The 16077-nt window shown below is 34.5% G+C and overlaps 1 protein-coding gene across 1 annotated transcript in view; it reads right to left on the bottom strand.

Annotated features, from left to right (window-relative positions):
* Positions 1-16077, bottom strand: part of LOC132738271 (uncharacterized) — a 65981-nt gene that overhangs the window by 13788 nt on the left and 36116 nt on the right. The window contains exons 25-35 of the mRNA XM_060725738.1: positions 15393-15562; positions 14708-14904; positions 14130-14244; positions 13403-13567; positions 12794-12970; positions 12291-12374; positions 9337-11779; positions 8363-8442; positions 1747-1782; positions 1206-1362; positions 279-508 (exon numbers count right to left, since the gene is read on the bottom strand). Coding sequence (XP_060581721.1) covers positions 279-508; positions 1206-1362; positions 1747-1782; positions 8363-8442; positions 9337-11779; positions 12291-12374; positions 12794-12970; positions 13403-13567; positions 14130-14244; positions 14708-14904; positions 15393-15562 — 3854 coding nt within the window. The remainder of the gene's footprint in view (positions 1-278; positions 509-1205; positions 1363-1746; positions 1783-8362; positions 8443-9336; positions 11780-12290; positions 12375-12793; positions 12971-13402; positions 13568-14129; positions 14245-14707; positions 14905-15392; positions 15563-16077) is intronic.

The raw sequence follows: 16077 nt of genomic DNA, 5'->3' as shown, positions 1-16077 counted from the left end.
TTGCATTATATAAATTTTTTACTTTATATATGAGCCGTGTCATGACAAAACCAACATAATGGGTTTGTGACCAGCATGGATCCAGACCAGCCTGTGCATCCACGCAGTCTGATCAGGGTCCATGCTGTTCACTTACCAACTCTATAACAAGTGGAGAAACTGACAGCGAACAGCATGGATCCTGATCAGACTGCGCGGATGCGCAGGCTGGTCTGGATCCATGCTGGTCGCAAACCCATTATGCTGGTTTTGTCGTGACGCGGCTCATATAACTTTACCTGTAAAAGAGCCCAATCTTCATGTATAAGCCACTCAGGATGATCCGGGGCTTGTTCCATCAAAGGTTTAGGAGGCATGGAAGGTAGAGGTCTATAAGGTTTAAGTTGACCCATTTTTAGTTTCTGTAATTTGGCGTCTCTTCTCAACCTCAACAGCTGAGCATTAGCTCGATCAAACAATGACCTCGGAACCCTTGGCTGCTCTTCTCTCTTTTGCTTCTGTTTACGAGCTGTTAACAAATTGTTTATTAAATTTAAGTATCCCCAGTCTTGAAAGAAATTCAATAATGAAAACAACTTATTCAAAGGTATTTATTGACCAAATTAAATTTTTCTTCAACTTATGTTTTAAAAACAATAAATAAATAAATAATGTCCAGCATTAACTATAGATGACAAATACAAGGCCTGCACTTAATTATTATGACAATTTCATTTGCAGAATAACCAAAATTAAACAAGCTTGCTAGATTAATTTTTGATATTATATGGTGTTAAATTTCAATTTATAAAATGTAACCAAAGCAGACCAGTATACATATATCAAAATGACAAACAAGGTATGTAATGAATCTTGCATGCAACAATCTCCTGGTAATCTGAATACATATGCAAAATTAATTGTTTGTTTGATTGGGTTTTACGTCACATCGACACAGTATAGGTCATATCGCGACGTTTCAGCTTTACTGGTGGAGAAAGACCTCAGGTGCCCCTCTGTGCTTTATTTCAGGCACGAACAGGCACCCGAGTAGAACCACCGACGTTCCATCAGCTAGCTGGATAGCTTCCTCACAAAAATTAATTGAAAACTCCTTATGCATGTATGTTAAACCCACAACAATGTAAAATATCTTCAGCACACAAGGTGCGGAAATATTCTGTGCCAATTTTTTGTTTCTTCTTTTTTTTTCAATTAGGACTTACTTGTGATGGATTCCACCTTGATCTTTTTCTTTTCTTTCTTAACATATACTGGAGGTAGTTGTGTTTCTGGCATTACAGAATGTTCATACAGGAAGAGTAATGTCTGATCAATGTAAACATCATTATCATCATGTGGTGGTGTTGGAGGGGCCCATAACTGTCAGAAATGTAAGACAAGTGTTAACAACTGAAATTCAACAGCCATTGCCAATAGTACTGTAACTGGTCGCTCTGTCCTAGCTGAATAGCTATCAAACTTGCATTTTCATACGTAAATATATATAATTTATATATGTTTTTAATTGCATAAGAGGTGTTCATATTTCTTGTCCGATATTTAAAATCATGTATTTGTGCGATCATTATCTCATACCTATACAAGAGAAGCCATTCCAATTACTTGTGGGGAGGGAATTCACAACCCTTACCCTATCTTATTGTCATTGAAACATTTTAACATATATTAGAAATTATTAGATATTTAACAGATAAATATAGAACATATTATATAAAATTTGACAAATGGTACAGGATAACTTACAGGCATTTGTTCTTGATCCAGATCCGAGAGAAACACCTACAAATATATACTTGAAATTGAGGACTAAAATAAAATATCAACATGTTAAAATAATCATACCAACAAAATGTGTCAAATTACAGTGACAAGGGTCTTCTTCTTGCAAGTGATCATATTATCTCTATATTATATATTCTGCTCTAATAAATTATATATATGCCTAATTGTTTGTTTGGGATTAATGGCATTATCACATTATTGCTCATATTGGGCTTAAACATTTAAATACAACAAATGACAATATATTATAATATAGATAAATGAGCCATGTCACAACAAAACCAACATAGTGCGTTTGCGACCAGCATGGATCCAGACCAGCCTGCGCATCCGCGCAGTCTGATCAGGATCCATGCTGTTCGCTTACAAACCCTTTAACAAGTAGAGAAACTGATAGCGAACAGCATGGATCCTGATCAAACTGTGCGGATGCGCAGGCTGGTCTGGATCCATGCTGGAAGCAAACCCATTATGTTGGTTTTGTCGTGACACGGCTCAAATACTAGTGCTATGAAATGAACAGATTTATTGCAACCTTTTTGCTGGTGTTGCCACTTAATTTTCAATATTATTAAGATACTTTGGAACTCAACAAATGTGTTACTTCCCCCCAATCTTATCCCTGGGTAGGAACAAACTTTCACAATTTCAACTTGGTAAATATATTAATAAGCGCAACACCTTGATCACTATCATAAATGGTAGTGCATCCGCCACTGTGAATCCTTAACAGTAAAAGTTTATTTCTTTCAGATGATTAGATGGGTAAACACTCGCATTTGCAGAGTTCCAGATAACATCTTTCATTTATATTAAAGTCTGACCAAATAGATGATTATTAGTGTTGTATGACCTTAACCTGACTGCTGATACATCAAATTATATTACAGTTAATACATTATTACAACCAGCATTACAGTTTGACAAAATAGTTTTAATACTGGGAGGCATATAGTAAAAGGGGTCAAAGTGCTGACTGGTAGCTTGTATTCTTGTACAATATCAAGATGAGGAAACTTGTATCAGTTTAATGTTTAAACCCCTGGATAGAATAGTAAGCAACTGTGTACATATTATGATTTGGTTACCCAATCATTCATGTGGACCTCAAAAACATTATTTACAAAATATACATAGAATTTGAATTAAACTGCTGTCATTTTGAAACAGACCATCCATATTTTAAAGCCCAGTTACATATTATTATTATCAAACAGTATTAACAGTACAGAGCCTTGTTTGTTGGAAAAACTAGTTGGTGGAATACATACATTATAATAGCCAATGGTACTTGCAAGGTTTAGATTTTATTAAGAGTCTTATAAATTCTTTATTAGCTTATTTACAATGTAGATCAACACATTTATTGTGGAAACAAGTTATTTACATTTTTCATATATTTCGAGGATATGAGCTAAGATTTAAGTTGACTGGCTTACATTAAACAGCAGCATTCATGGCTTAACACAATTGCTACATTGGTAGAAATGTTGATACATGTAGTTGATACTTCAGGCATTTTATCCGCAAAAATGAATTTGCCTCCAGTTCTATGGCACCATAAAGGGGGAAAATAATAGAAAGAGCATCGAAATACGAGGCTATCTGATATATACAAGGGGGCGTGGCTAAGCCCGAGTATGAATCAGATTGCCGAGTGTTTTGATGTTCTTTCTCTTTTTTATCATAGGCAAAAATAAAAGCATGTTCCCCTTTTAATAGTCACGATATGAAACCCCAGGAAAAAATAGCCAATGAACGAGCATCTGAATATGAGACTTCCATCACTTTCCCTTTTTCTGCCATCACAATAAGTAAACCCCAGAAAAAATGAGCCATCCAATGAGTGCAGGGAACTAATATAACACACTATTCATGTATATGATCCAAGTCTCGACAAATTTTCAACAGAAAAGTCAAGATATTATATGATAAAAGTATTGTTTTGTAGTCAATTATATGAAACCTTGCAACACTCATATTTCCTACAGGTCTGCATCATTAAGTACATGTTCATCAAATAATGTTAAAATCCACCATTATGTTTAGCTTATAACCTGTGTCTAGGTCATACGGCAACAATCCAACTGAACTTGAATCATTCCGACACTCTAGCATCCATTTTTAGGTTTCACATTCTCTTTTATTTGTTGGGATTCAAACCCTAAGCAGTCAGGGGGCAAGTGATTAAGGCAGCCTTAATGTGATTTTTTAGTGATGTAGTTAAACAAGATCTTTACTGCATTCAATATTTCTTAACGTCATTAAAGTTAATGTTTAAAATTTTGAAATTAGATCTTTCAGTAGCACGGTATTAAAGATATACTATGCTTATTACCGAGTAAAATACTTAATAATCACAGAAATTTATCAAGATCTGTACAATTTTTACTGAATATGCCCAATTTGAATATAAGAATGAATGAACCAAGTATAGGAACCTGCGTTTCCTATGGGACAAGTTGGTCCCTTCTGATAAAATTTTTAAAGTTTTCTTAAAAAGACAATATATTCATATTTTATATCTACTTTATGCATGTGAAGTCAGAACACATGTAATTTGAGCCACATGACAAAACCAACATAATGTGTTTGCTACGAGCATGGATCCAGGCCAGCCTGCGCATCCACGCAGTCTGATCAGGATCCATGCTGTTCGCTTACAGACCCTACAACAAGAAACTGATAGCAAACAGCATGGATCCTGATCAGACTACTGGTCTGGATCCATGCTGGTCACAAACTCATTATGTTGGTTTTGTCGTGATGCTGCTCATTTTTATTTACTAAGAGACCGTGTATTGTACGACAACATTGACCTGGCACTTCATTAACTTTCGTTAAGGTCATTTGAATAAACACTGACCAGTATCTATCGAATATATCAATATATTTGCTAACTTCACTTGTCAGTGAGGTGTGGTGTATTGGTATAGATGTCGGACTACCGATCTGAAGGTCTATGGTTCGATCCTTTACCAACACCCCATTATGATTTTTTTTTAATTTACTCGCAAGAATTAATTTGAAATAGTTTTACTACACCTAGTTTAAGAAAACCTTTTAAGTGGTGTTTTTATACACAATTATATTTTTTTATTTTATAACAGTATCATATTTTTTTTATAACAGTATCTTTCAACGGTTCTTTTTGTGACATTATGAAATCGTTTATGCTTTAGCGCATACGCGCTATAAAGGCAATTATTACAAATACTACACTGTTGGTACACACAAATAAAAGATTTACAATAGTTTCGAGAGAATGGCAATTTTAAATATAACAAGAGCTGTCAGTAGGACAGCACGCTCGACTATTCTAAGTGCTTGATAGTAAAAGAGCCTTGATAATGTAAAAATTTTTAAGTTCACAAAAGGGCTAATTTCTTTTATAAATTCATGTTATAATCCTTAGAGAGAGTCTAATTATACAGTATTGGCTTGACTTTAAGGAAGGTAGTGTCACAAGGGTGTTTTATTGAGTATAATAATACTAATTACCTATGAATACATAAATTTGAACAAAGGCTTGTTATTAAGATGTTTTATCAAGTAAATCACTGCTTTATTATTATGAATGCATAAAATTGTCCTAAAAAAGGCACAAACCCTTCAGTAGTTATTGAGATAACACCTTACAAGCAAAACTTTACCATGAATTTCTAAGTTGAAAAAGGGGAGAAAAATCAGCCTAAATGCATGATAGAATTATGGCTCTTTGTCAGTGACCTACAATTATGACCCTAAATGCATATGTGAAGTTTTAAATAAATATCTTTAATAGTTATTGAATATGTAAAACTTGCATGTAAACATTAACCAAGAGACTATTATTATATTATTAGTAAAAAAGGGGATATGAATCAGCCTAAATGCAAGATAGAGTTATGGAACTTGGTCAGTGACATACAATCATGACTGTAAGTGGATGTGTAAAGTTTCATGTAAATATCTTTGAAGACCTTTAACCTTTAACCAAAATTTCTAAGTTTCAAAGGGGCAAATAATTCTGCAAATATTGTAGGCAGAGTTATGCAATTTTGCAAATTGGTGTACATTGTTACTATAAAAAAGTATTTTAAAATTCAATTGAATATCTCAAGCAATAATTGAGATATTTGACTTTACAAAAAACTTTAACCAAAATTTCTAAGTTAAAAAGGGGCATAATTCTGTCAATATTGTAGGCAGAGTTATCCAACTTGTCAATCTGATGTACCTTGTTACTATAAATAAGTATTGTAAGTTTCAATTGAATATCTCAAGTAATAATTGAGATATTTGACTTTACAAGAAACTTTAACCAAAATTTCTAAGTTAAAAAGGGGCATAATTCTGTCAATATTGTAGGCAGAGTTATCCAACTTGTTAATCTGATGAACCTTGTTACTATAAATAAGTATTGTAAGTTTCAATTGAATATCTCAAGCAATAATTGAGATATTTGACTTTACAAAAAACTTTAACCAAAATTTCTAAGTTAAAAAGGGGCATAATTCTGTCAATATTGTAGGCAGAGTTATCCAACTTGTCAATCTGATGTACCTTGTTACTATAAATAAGTATTGTAAGTTTCAATTGAATATCTCAAGTAATAATTGAGATATTTGACTTTACAAAAAACTTTAACCAACGCAGACGCGGACGCGGACGCTGACGCCGACGCCGACGCCGGGGCGACTACAATAGCTCTCATATTCTTCGAATAGTCGAGCTAAAAAATAAGTTGCAGTAATAGGATTCGAACCTACCAGAATTCGTCTAAATTCTTCAAGTGAAGTGAAACCTCCTTTACCAACTGCGCTAAGATTGATTTTTAATTTACACAATTTTATCATTTCGATATTTACATTCATATTGATTTACAGGTAGATCGTAACGTTTACAGAATATACCGACAGCAGGGTCAAATGCAAGAGTGCCAGGACAATGTTGTTGTACAATAGCAATTATCAATATTTTCAAAACTCAAATTCGAGCATAGTATATCTTTAAGGTGTGGCGTGTGCCATTTTATCTGCATCTCAACTTTCCTTTGTGCTCAAACATGCATCAAGGTTTTGGTAAGGAAATTTGCTCAAAATTAGTAAAAGAACAAATCTTTTAGACAACAATCTTTAAAATTAATATTTTGTAAACCCCTACACCAAAACCTACTTTATTTTTTAGAGTAATGCCATTTGTTGAGCCAGAGAAAAATTGAGATACAAATGATTTACTCTTTCTTTTTTTGTGGGCAATATTTTCTTTGCCAAAACCTTGCTGGTGATACACTGTGTTCTAAATGTTGCCCTTGTTTGTTTTCTGCAAAATATGTAGATTTTAGAAATTTTAATTTCACATTTATAATTATTTACAATGGTAACTAGGCAACATTTAGTACATGTATGTATTTGGAAGAACACAAAGGGTATCTAGATGCAGACAAAAACACATGGATATATTTTTTTCAGTTTATTATTTTTTTCTGAAATTTTGTCATTTTTATACAAATATTAACGGGAACAAAATTTATGAATAACAAAATCTTTAGTTGAAAACGAAATCCCCAAAATTACACATCCACCAATAGTAAATTGGCCGTTAAATCATAGCAAGTTAAAGGATTTCCGTAGAAAGTTATACATCATTTATCATACACGTACAAAAAACAAAATCAAATCAAACATTCAAAAATAGCACTTTTACACCTAAAGGTTGAAACTATTTGCTCTAGTGAATTATGCGGCATGAAGTAAATGTTTTTAACTCCTAGCCTATCAGAACTAAATTTTTCTGAAAAATCAATATCGAAAATAAGACAGAACAAGTACAAAAAAAAAATTCTTTAAACAATTTCACTTGCATGTAGTTTGTAAGAATGAAAATAAATCTCAGCACTTTACTTATTTGTTAACAATTCTCACACATATTTAAGCCACATGTTTAATTGTGTATCTTCTACTTATATTCTTGATTTCGAGTCCCTAAACCTGCTAATTTGTGTAGACTTTCCCTGTTTAAAGGCGTATAATGCCTCAGAAATGTTTTTTTTTACTTCTCGAATCTTTTTATTTTCATTGTACATTGTAAGTATCCAAAAACATAATCATAATCATTGGCAAATTACCTTAACCATCTTTTACATCTGTTGCTTTTTGGCAGTTAAGTACAGTTATAGTGAATTAGTATTTTGTATGGAAGTCAAAATACTTCTTTGTTTACATTTTGCTAATTTTATGGCAAATAATTTCACATTCATCACTGTTTTCTTCAGGTAAAAAGGATCCAACATAAACTAAAAATTATTATTAAAAACATCTTAATACATTCATGTTTTGACCTTCCTAAAGAAGTAAAAATTTATTTGTTTCTGAGGCATAATGAGCCTTTAAAGAAAGACGTAAAAATTTATTTCTGCGGCATAATTAGCCTTTAAAGAAAGAGGTAAAAATTTGTTTCCAATGCATAATGTGCCTTTAAACAGTCTGTTCAAAGTTTAAGGTATTTCAATATCAAAATACAAAAACTTAGCTAACAACAGAATACAAAGCCTGGTCAGACTACACAGAAATACAGACTGGCCTAGATCCTATACTTGCAGCGAAGGATTATCAGCTTTGGTTCCCAGCAGGTTTAAGGTTAAAAGCTTGAATCGCCAATCTAAACTCTCACATTCTACTCTCAAACACATCTCGTATATACAATGTGGAATATTCTGCCTCACAACATCAAAAATAAGTGACCAAAATTATATGAGCCGTGTCACGACAAAACCAACATAATGGGTTTGCCACCAGCATGGATCCAGACCAGCCTGCGTATCCGCGCAGTCTGATCAGGATCCATGCTGTTTGCTATCAGTTTCTCTACTTGTAAGAGTTGGTAAGGGAACAGCATGTATCCTGATCAGACTGCATGGATGCGCAGGCTGGTCTGGATCCATGCTGGTCGCAAACGCACTATGTTGGTTTTGTCGTGACGCGGCTCAATTATGTTTCAACATGTGCAAAACAAAAATAGGAAACAAAAAATCAGATTTGTCTTACAAAGCACCAATAACTTAACATGCTAATATATACACTTTATTACTTGCTCTCCATGAACACAATCCGATAAATGCAACCTATTCTCTTAATTACAAGACAAAAAACGCACTTAGGACAAAATAAAATTTCTAACTTTGACCATCTTAGTTGTCAAAAACTTTGCTTGGCAATGCTTTTGAAATGAAAATAGATACATACATTCTAAAATACAAGATCAAATGATCTTTTTTTATCCAATTAAGATTTTATGTATAGCAAATTGTCAACAATATAACACATATTTGTGATTATGGCAAACAACAAAGGAACAAAAAATGAAAGACATTTGATAATCATACTTCCAAGACCTTTTTGCTGTAAATTTTTTTAGGCAACTAAAAAGAACACAAAATATGACAAATGGAATCACTCCGGATTTAGTAAGAGTTCTGCCGTAATTTTTTTTTAGACTCGACTAAAAAGAATACAAAATATGACAAAAAGAACCTCCTGATTTAGTTCAAACAAAAGTAATATGCCTAACTTATTTCTATATAATCAACACCACCATTTGTTTTCGGTTCCGTTTGATCTTGAACATTAGTTTGATCCAATTTTTTGGCAACAAGACTTGCGCTCATTTGACTAACATGATTTGGTATGTTAAGATTTACAGGCGGACCATTTGTGTTGACCACTACAGTTGGTAGTTCTGTAGGAGTAATAACAGCTGGACTTGGACGTATTTGTGGAGACCTAGACTGAGGTATCTGTTGTTGAACAGCGGCCCTACGAGTTCTGATAACCAAGTTAGGATTGGACCATGCTGCAGCAGAAGGACTCGAAGAAGCCGATTCTGGGTTGGGTTTCATACCGGCCATGGCCCTGTAGTCTGGAGAATCTACTCGAGGCGAAGGGGTGGTTTGGACATTGGAACCCAGACCTCCATTTGTAGTCCCCCCAATGTTTGGTTTAACAAGGTTTTGATTATTATTATTAACATTTTCAACAATATCAGATGCTGATTTTCTGATAACTGTTTTTGTAGTGGCAGGTTGACCCATCCCAGCTGGTACTCTACCTCGAATCAGACCCCCCTTAGAAATACCCCCAATAGACCCAGAAACCAGGGAGTTTACCAGACTAGCTGGTATTGACACCCCTGGCGGAAGACCCTTTATATTGATTGTGGCAACAGGATTTTCACCTCTGACTGGCGCAGGATGTGCAACTGGTATTTTACCTGGCTGAAACTGGGCTCCTGGGCTGGGGGAGGGACTACGTGTTCTAGACACGGACACAACTTTAACAACTGTTGGACTTTGTGACCTTGTGTTAGTGGCTAAATTAATTATGGCAGGACTTGCTGCTCGAGCACTGGTCACAGCCGGACTCTGTATAACAGGGCTCGCGCTAGTGTTAGCATTTGCAGAATGAATATGAGAAGCCACTAGCTTTGCTACTGTTGGGTTAACTCGAACCTGCGAGGACTGGGATGCTGAAGGAATGGTATGGGGTACCTGAGCTTTCATTAAGTTGTTGATGTTGGGAATACTTAGGGGGGGCCGCAAAGCAGTTTGTTGTTGCACAGGTATAGATGGTCTGGTCTGTGGCACATTTTGTTTGGCCATTTTCCCAGCAGCTATAAGATTAGCTATAGTTTGCACAGTAGACTTTCTTTGAGGAGCTGCTGTTGTGGTCTGGATATTCACCATTTGACCACCTGCAGTATGGACTAAAGGCGTTTGTAGCCTGAACTGGGGTATTGTTCCAAGCTGTTGTAACTGACTTGTTTGTGGACTAAGCTGTGGCACAGGGACAGACACTGGAATCATCCCAGTGTTTACCTGAGGGGATCCAACTATCCTCTGAACAAATGCCTGATTCTGCCCACCCACAGGAGAAACAATCCTTGTTGCAAGCCTAGTTGGTTGTACAACCTGAGGAGGTCCAACAATTCTTGGACTCTGGAGATTAATGGGATTGTTTCCTCTATTTACAGGGGTCATTTGTAGTGGGGTACCTTGGAGTGAAACAATATTATTGCCAACTACAATGCCTTGAGGGAACCCTTGCATGCCTTGCAGCAATACCACATTCTGAGGACTGGTTTGCTGAAGAACTGTAGGGCTAGAACTAACAACCACCATTTGTCTACCCTGGGGAGTATTTATTAGGCGTACAGTTTGACCAGCAAGGGGATTGCTATAGATTTGATTTTGACCAGGTGTCTGCACAACATTAAAACTGGGAACTTGAGGTTGGGTAGGAGTTTGAACACCAAATTGTTCAAAGATATTGGCTCGGTCAGCAATAGATTTGGGCGGAGACTGCTGCAACTTCTGAAAGATACCTTCCCTAACACTGTAACCCGGCAATGAGTCAAGCCTTGTTGCTTCTGTTGTTGCAACTTGTTGTTGTACAACACCACTACTCTTTGGAATATTAATAAAGTTCTCTCCTTTAACCTTCTTTGTACGTTTAACTGGAGATTTCTCAGTCTTCACTAACCTCTTTTTAACTTTTTGTTTACTATTATTACTAGAACTACTTTCTTCTATAAAATCGATAGTTTCAACATCAACATCTTCATTTGTATCATTTTCCCCTGTTCTACCTTTATACTTTTTCTTAGAACTTTCAGTATCAACATTCTTATTCTTTACAAGGTCTCTAATAATCTTTGGAGTTTTATAAACCCATTCCTTCTTTGAAGGTGATTCTTCCAACTCCTCGCCAGGTCCCAGACTCTGCCGACCCGCCCTGCGAGGTGACAGACTCAAGGACTGAGCACGAGCCTCGGCAGCCGACCTGCGAGCCTCTTGTGCCAGTTGTTTGTTTCGTTTTTTCACCTGTTGGTAAGCGTCATCACGGCTGTACGTGTACAACATCTCGTCTTCCTCCATTTCTGCACGACGTTCCTCTTCCTCTTTCAGAGCTTTCAAACGATTTAATTCCCAATCCTTCTTCACGTTCTCAATATCATCCTTCAATGGTATTAAAAACATTTTTATATATATTAATATAATACGATCAATTACAATTAAACCTCAAAGAAATTGCTTAATTAGTTTTGGTTCGATTTTAAGTAACAAGATCATATTTCAATTTCACTAAACAATGAAGACTAAAGATGAAATTAGATGCAATACTTGGGTCACTTGCAAACATCCAACGTAACCCAGTAACCTTGCATTTAGCTAGCTAGATAGACCCCTTACTGAAATTTAAGTATTAAATATCTAGGACATATCATGAACCTGTGAGGGGCACCTGTTGTATGCATACTGTATATATCCGTTTCAAGGTAATATATATTTTCTTGGCTTAATTTAATCACACATACTTAGAATTATTTCAAATCCATTCAAATAACGTGTATCCACATCAAAAATTTTTACTTATAAGCATATTACAATTTGCAACTGTAACCAAATTAACAATTTGCATTTCATCATTAATGAATTTTGTCCCAAACTTAATTAAATTTGCACCAACCTCGGCAATCTTCAACTCCTCCTCATTGACAGGTTCCATCATCTGCTCTGTATATTGGACGGCATACCTCTCAATTGGCGTCAACTAAAAAACAAACGTATCTCTTAAATAAGACAAACATATCCCTTAAAGCCTTAAATAAGTAACAACTTCATCCCATATTGGACTTAAGTCATGTGACCCTAAACAATGGGCAATACATGACCTTAGAAGTCTATCATGAGCCAAGTAAAATCAAAACCTTAGTAATCTTTTTTTCAGCTCTTATATACTCCCATTCGCTCAGTTGAACACACAGTATACATAAAACATGGAGCCATTTCATTCAGATTTGAATTCTATTCTTTAATAATTGGTAGATTGATTTGAACTGTTGTGTTAATCTTATTTTATGTTGAATAATTCGAATATGATTTCATTTCAAATCAATTATGTAAGACAAAGTTTGAAATACAATGTACCTAAAATCTAATGTTCACCAGTAAAGTACAATTTGATTTTACCTCTTTATCAAGCATTGCTAGCTCTTGTTCTACATGAGATTCATCTTCCCTACCCTGACCATCAACACCATCCTCTAGTGGAATGTTTTCATCAAACTCGGCCAACTCCGCCTTCTGTTCAGCTTTAACTTGGTCAATAGCCACAGCATCAGTCTCATCCTCTGTCTTGGCCAGAGCCTAGATGAACAAAATTATATCAAATGTTTTACAGTTAATTTGGGGTGGTCGTTTATTAGCAAAAAATATGGTATGTGATACCTTTAAGCTGATATATGAAGTAATATAACTTTGCTCTGTTGCTTCATTTATAAAGCTTTTTCGGTCTTGGGGCATTTACAAGTTTTAATGAAATAATACAAAGAAGCTCTTTGGGACCAAAGACAAGGAAGTACAAGTAATCTAACCATTTTTTTACATCTGTTTTTTTAACCAAGTCATTAAACTATATGACCAATATACAAATTTATTTTTATACCTTTAATCACAGTTTTACAGTACACATGAAAGTATCCCTTTCCTGTTATATAAATCATATATTTAGAAAAAAGGCACTTTAGAAAATGGGTGGGGGACAATTTTAAAGCAGGTGTACCTATATTAATAAATTACCTTTTCAAATTGAGCCAAAGCCTGAGCTTCTGAGGGATCGGATTTCTTCACCTCGGCCTTCTTTTTCTTTTCTGCCTTCAGCAACTTCTCTTTTTCTTCCTGCTCCTTCTCTTTTACAAGAGATTCAAGACCAGACGGCTCAGAGAACAACTCACTGATTGTATTCTAAAATGTGCACAAGTTAGGAATTACACAAGTTAGGAATTACTATACATGTGTAGATCGATATTATATGTATATTATATAATTATATATTGCTGTATTCATGTAGAAATATTTTATTGAAAGATTCTGTTTTAATTTGGCAAAATCTTTATTTCCTCATTAACGTCCGGTTCCATTTAGCGTACAGTTAAACAGACATTGCATCATTTGTTATTTTATAAATGTCAATTTTAAAATAAATGTCAATTTTTTCTGAAGAAGACAAACCATCGAAAGTTAAAGAAAAGAGTGTTTTTTATATACAGAGAATTAAACACATATTTAGTGTAAATGAAAAGAAATCTTTTTTATATCAAAAACATGTTATCTAGTAATCAATGGAAACATAAACAACTCTTATAAAAGCTGTTCGAGTTCAAACTAAGTCTTACAGATTGGGGGGGGGGGGGGGGGGTTTAATAAAAATAAGGTAGATGTATTATAAAAACAAGTTTCCACCATGATAAACTTTTTATTTGTTGTGATTTTATCAATACTAGGGGAAGAATTTTATGATACATACCTCTTTAAAGAAAGCTGTAGTGAAGTTACCTCCCTCTATAGCCATATCGCCTAGCATTCTCTTCTGATTGGCCTTTTTCAAGATGTTCTCTTCTACAGTTTTCTGGCTCACCAATCTATACAATTATTAAATAAACCGTACATAAATCACCATCAACTTATATGTAGATTGGAATTCAGGCACTGATATCAGAATACACCCTATATGTGCAATGAAACTAGAGATCTAAGAGTCTATTAACAAAAGGATCACCCATTCAACCTTTGCCAACAGAATTTTCCCATACATCATTTAAAATGATTTTGAATGAGTTGCCAATCTCAAATACAACATGAAGATCAAGTAGCAACATCACAAATTTACTGAAGACAGACCTATTTAATAATCAACCTATTTAATAATCAAACTATTTAGCTTCCGTATTCACAAATTAAGAAACTGAAGAAATAATTATAAAAGATTTTCTTTCATACCATTCAGCCAAGAAAATACATGCAAGCTGACAAAAGAAAAAGTTATAACGCTGACAAAAGAAAAAGTTATAATTTAACTATTAATATTAAGTTACATTAACCTACCTATAGATATGGACATCTCTAGTTTGACCAATACGATGACATCTATCCTGTGCTTGGGCGTCCATCGTTGGATTCCAGTCACTGTCGTAGAAGATGACGGTGTCGGCACCAGTAAGATTCACACCTATACCTCCTGATCGTGTTGATAGAATAAATACAAATATACGTCTGTCTGCATTGAAACGGTCCATTAATTGCTGTAATGAACAAATTACTTCAGTTATTGATCTTTGTAATAAAACTGGAAGCTTTCAAGAACTGGATATGAATTACAAAACATATAGAATAACATCAACATTATGATAATTAACTTAAAATTTACTTAAAAGGGTTTTGACCAACTCTCACAAATAAGTAAAACGCAACCAGAAAAGAGCACTGCACATGCACAACAGTATCTCAGGTAAGTCCCGAAATGAAATTCTTTCACGAAAAAGAATTTGAAAGTAATTGTATGGGATCAGTCACCAAGGAGTTCAAACAATTGGAAAGATTGCTGCTTAAAGTTTTACTTTTGTTTGTTTGTTTGTTTCATTTTACGCCTTTTGTCAACAGTATTTCAGTCATATAGGCGGATAGTTTCCTAACCATCGTTCCTGGAGAGTTACTTTATTACCTATTAAGTCAATAAATTGATACTTCCAAGATGGCAATCTGAAACTATCTATAAACAATGAAAACAGACCTGTCTCTGTTCAATCTTCGTGGTACCATCAAGACGCAGGTATCTATGGCCATGGTAGTTGAGGAAAGCTTCAAGAATATCCAACATCCTCGTCATCTGGGTAAATATCAATACTCTATGATCCTCCGATTTTAAACGATGTAACAGAATGTCCAATGTCTGCAGCTTACCTACAAGTCATACATTAAATTGGTAATCTAGTATTCATAACATTTAAATATTATATCATAAACTTAAGGAGATGCATATATCTGGAAGTCTTACATGAATAATTGTTTTTATATCCTTCAGCAAATGTTGACAATCATCTTATATGTACACAACATTATATTTGTCTCATTTGTACACTTACATGCATAATCTTATGATTTCTTAAAGCTAATCTTTAATAAGAAAGTCATACAAAATGTTAAATTAATATTTCTTTTTTCCACTTTGAATACCAATGTAACCATTATAAAGCAAACTGCCAAATAGACAGCAATGAACTTACAGTGGCTAAATTAATTTATGGCCATTTAATGGAATTCTAAGGTTTAAAGAAAACCCTGAACAACGAGATGGCCAGTCACAAAAAAGCAATAGAATAGTAATTGGGTCGAGTTTCCGCAAGCTAATTATATACTTGTGCAGTGTATATTAATTTATATACATTATACAGGTTTCCCAAAGATATTTTTTCACT

This window comes from Ruditapes philippinarum, unplaced genomic scaffold, assembly GCF_026571515.1.
Source record: "Ruditapes philippinarum isolate M1 unplaced genomic scaffold, ASM2657151v2 ctg731_1_1_1_1, whole genome shotgun sequence".
In the NCBI taxonomy this organism is placed as follows: Eukaryota; Metazoa; Mollusca; class Bivalvia; order Venerida; family Veneridae; genus Ruditapes; species Ruditapes philippinarum.
This window is presented reverse-complemented; position numbering and strand designations above follow the sequence as displayed.